General features: G+C 49.2%; 1 protein-coding gene across 1 annotated transcript; it reads left to right on the top strand.

The window, feature by feature from the left end:
- The first annotated feature begins 1,140 nt into the window (after positions 1–1,140).
- LOC140128454 (paraneoplastic antigen Ma1 homolog) lies at positions 1,141–2,514 on the top strand. Its single transcript, XM_072150159.1, has one exon. It carries the CDS (start codon positions 1,141–1,143, stop codon positions 2,512–2,514), a length of 1,374 nt encoding a protein of 457 aa, XP_072006260.1.
- The last annotated feature ends 375 nt before the right edge of the window (positions 2,515–2,889 follow it).

Genomic DNA, 2,889 nt, shown 5'->3' with positions numbered 1-2,889 from the left:
ATGTAATTGCTGGGCAGCAGGGGTTAAGACCAGCAGCTAGCAGCACCTACTCCTCAGGAGCAGACTGGACTACATCTCCCAGCAATCACTGCTGCTCTGTGCCACTGACACTGATAGGAGGAGTTGCTGGAGAAAGGGCTGATGGGAAAAACAAGGGATTGTGGGGAGGAGAAGGGAGAGAGACCTCATGTGCAGCAGAGAGGACTGACAGCACATGGCAGAGTGTAGAGAGTCCTGCACTGAGAGTGACACAGCAGAGGACTAGAGACAGCCCAGCAGCTCAGCCCCAGAGGAGAAGAGGACCTGCTGGAGGAGCTCCACCTCTGCACCACAGCCTGATCCCCAGGAGGTCTCCACATCCACCACACAGGAGGTTCCTGCCTGTCCCTCCATTACCATCCATGTGCCTGGTCCCAGCCACAAGCAGAAGCCTGGGTGCAGTTACTCAGAGTTGTGAGTAGACTTTATTGTTAGTAAGGAGTTTGCAGGAGTGCTGAAAGTATTAAGTGCACCAACGTTGCAGAAAGCGCGCCAACGTCCGCGGCAACTGGGCCCCAACGATTGGACTGTGTAATATGCATAGCTGCAGCATAATAGTGTAATCTGTGCAGGTAGAGAGAGTGTGTTGTCATCTGCAGAGTGTGTGATAGTGACAGGTGTCATTTCTGTTGTGTTCTGATTTATCCCCTCTGTTGCTCACAGAGCTCCTTAGTTAAAGGGACCCCTCTGCACCATTATCCCAACCAGGCCTGGGGAGTGCAGTTACCCTTTATTGCCACTAGCAGTACATTTTAGTAGAAAATCTGCCTTTGTAAATATTTTATTCCTGTTTATGTTTTTCCCTGTTTGCATTCATTGCACTTGGCTCATCCCTAATTCCTTCCCTCACAATAAACCTGCCAAGTTGTTTTACCCTTACCTATTGTGAGTGTGTGTTAAGCTTAGGCAGGGGTTTCCCGAGTCAACCCCTGGCAGAAGAGGAAAGCCCTCCTGCTTACCTACAGAGCTTCAAGCAAGATTCGGGTGGAGGCACTGCGCCATATTGAGTTTGAAGTCGCCATACACCCTTCCAGCAGAGGTAGGCCTGAAGGGGTGTTACAGTGGAGGCACTGCTGAGATTGAACAAACAAAACAGTTGCCATGGAGACTTTAACAGAGAGAGAAGTGTCCACATGGTGTGAGGAGATGTGCATTGGTGATGAAAAAAGTTTTGCCTTGTGTGGTAAATTCTTTCATGCATCTGATGATGAGATACTGCAGATAGTGAATGAACTTCCTGGTGTCACCCATGCAAAGGTGGTTGATCGCAGGGGTGATGAAGATACACCATTCCCAGCAGCATTAATAGCAACTGATAAGATTTTGGAAAGAGAATACTTTGCATCAGTTATAGCTGTGCCGCCAGGACATGGTAGGCAATGGAAAATCATATGGCCTATGAGGCCTGCAGTGATTGGGCAACAGGATCCAAACACACAGCATAGGAGGCCTAGTAGATGTTTACCTCCTACCCCACTATCAGCCAGATCTGAAGAAACACCAGCTTCTGCTGACATGCTGGTAGCAGCTATGGAAAGGTTAGTGAGTCAGTTTGCAAAGATTCAGCCAGAGTCCAGCTATCGCCGTTTGAGGACTTTCTCAGGTATCACTCCAATCCCAGCTGGTGAAGAGGGGTATGACACATGGAGAGATGTGTCCCTGCAGTACCTGCAAGAGCGGCAGTGCACGGATGCAGTAAAGAAGCAGAGAATAGTGGAGAGTTTGAAGGGTCCAGCTATGGAGGTAGTGCAGGCTGCTTGGCGAAGTGATCCTAATGCAACTTTTCAAGACTATATGGCTGCTCTTGAGGATGCTTTTGGGACTCCAGAAGATGCAACAGACCTTCTTTATAAGCTCCGCACCACTTACCAGGAACCGGGTGAGAAATTATCTGACTATCTTTACCGACTGGACAAACTAGTGCACAGAATTGTGTCCAAAGGCGGGCTCAGTTCTCAAGATGTGGACCGGTACCGTTTGGATCAAGTACTGCGAGGTGCTCTCACCAATGATCCCACTGCTCAAAGACTAAGGTGCTGCGACAAAGAGAAGGTTCCTCCTTCCTTCCATCTGTTGCTGAAAGAAGTCAGACAGGAAGAAGCTATTATGGCAGCCCGAGAGCAAACATCCAAAAGAGTCACTGCTGCTACTCTAAAGGCTGAGCCAAGCCGAGAGGAGGAGCTTCTCAAAATCATTGAGAAGCAAGCAGAACAAATTTCTCAACTCCTAAAAAGCCATACAAAAGAAGTTGAGAGGTTGAAACAGGTTCCCACTACATCCCATGAGAGACAACCACGATCCACTAGAAGCACCAGTCAGGATCGACAAAGAGATGGAGACCGAGAGACAGAGGGATGTTATGTTTGTGGGGATCCCAGCCATGTTGCTCGGCGATGTCCAAACAGGTGGAGTCCTAAGAAGTCTCTTTCCCATTACGAAAACAAGCTGTCGGGAAACGGGGAAGGGGGTCAGTAGAGTCCCATACTGACCCCCATTCAAGGTCAAATGCTTGCCCCACCACTCCATCCACTGCCGCTCAACCGGGACAATTTCCGAAAGACTTGGTTGGACCAGCCCCACATGTTCCAGCTAGTATTAATGGCCAACCCTGCACTGTGCTGCTGGACAGCGGGTCTCAAGTGTCTATCATCTTTGAAAAATGGTACAAGAAATACCTCTCAGGGGTGCCCCTTCAGCCATTGTCTGGACTTGTTGTTTGGGGTTTGAGTGAACATAGCTACCCTTACAGAGGATATGTGTCTGTTATGCTACGCTTTCCAAAGACAGTTGCTGGAGTGGAGAAAGAAATACCCATCATAGCACTGGTCTGTCCGGAGGCGGAAGGAGACC

This window comes from Engystomops pustulosus, chromosome 4, assembly GCF_040894005.1.
Source record: "Engystomops pustulosus chromosome 4, aEngPut4.maternal, whole genome shotgun sequence".
Taxonomy (NCBI): Eukaryota; Metazoa; Chordata; class Amphibia; order Anura; family Leptodactylidae; genus Engystomops; species Engystomops pustulosus.
This window is presented reverse-complemented; position numbering and strand designations above follow the sequence as displayed.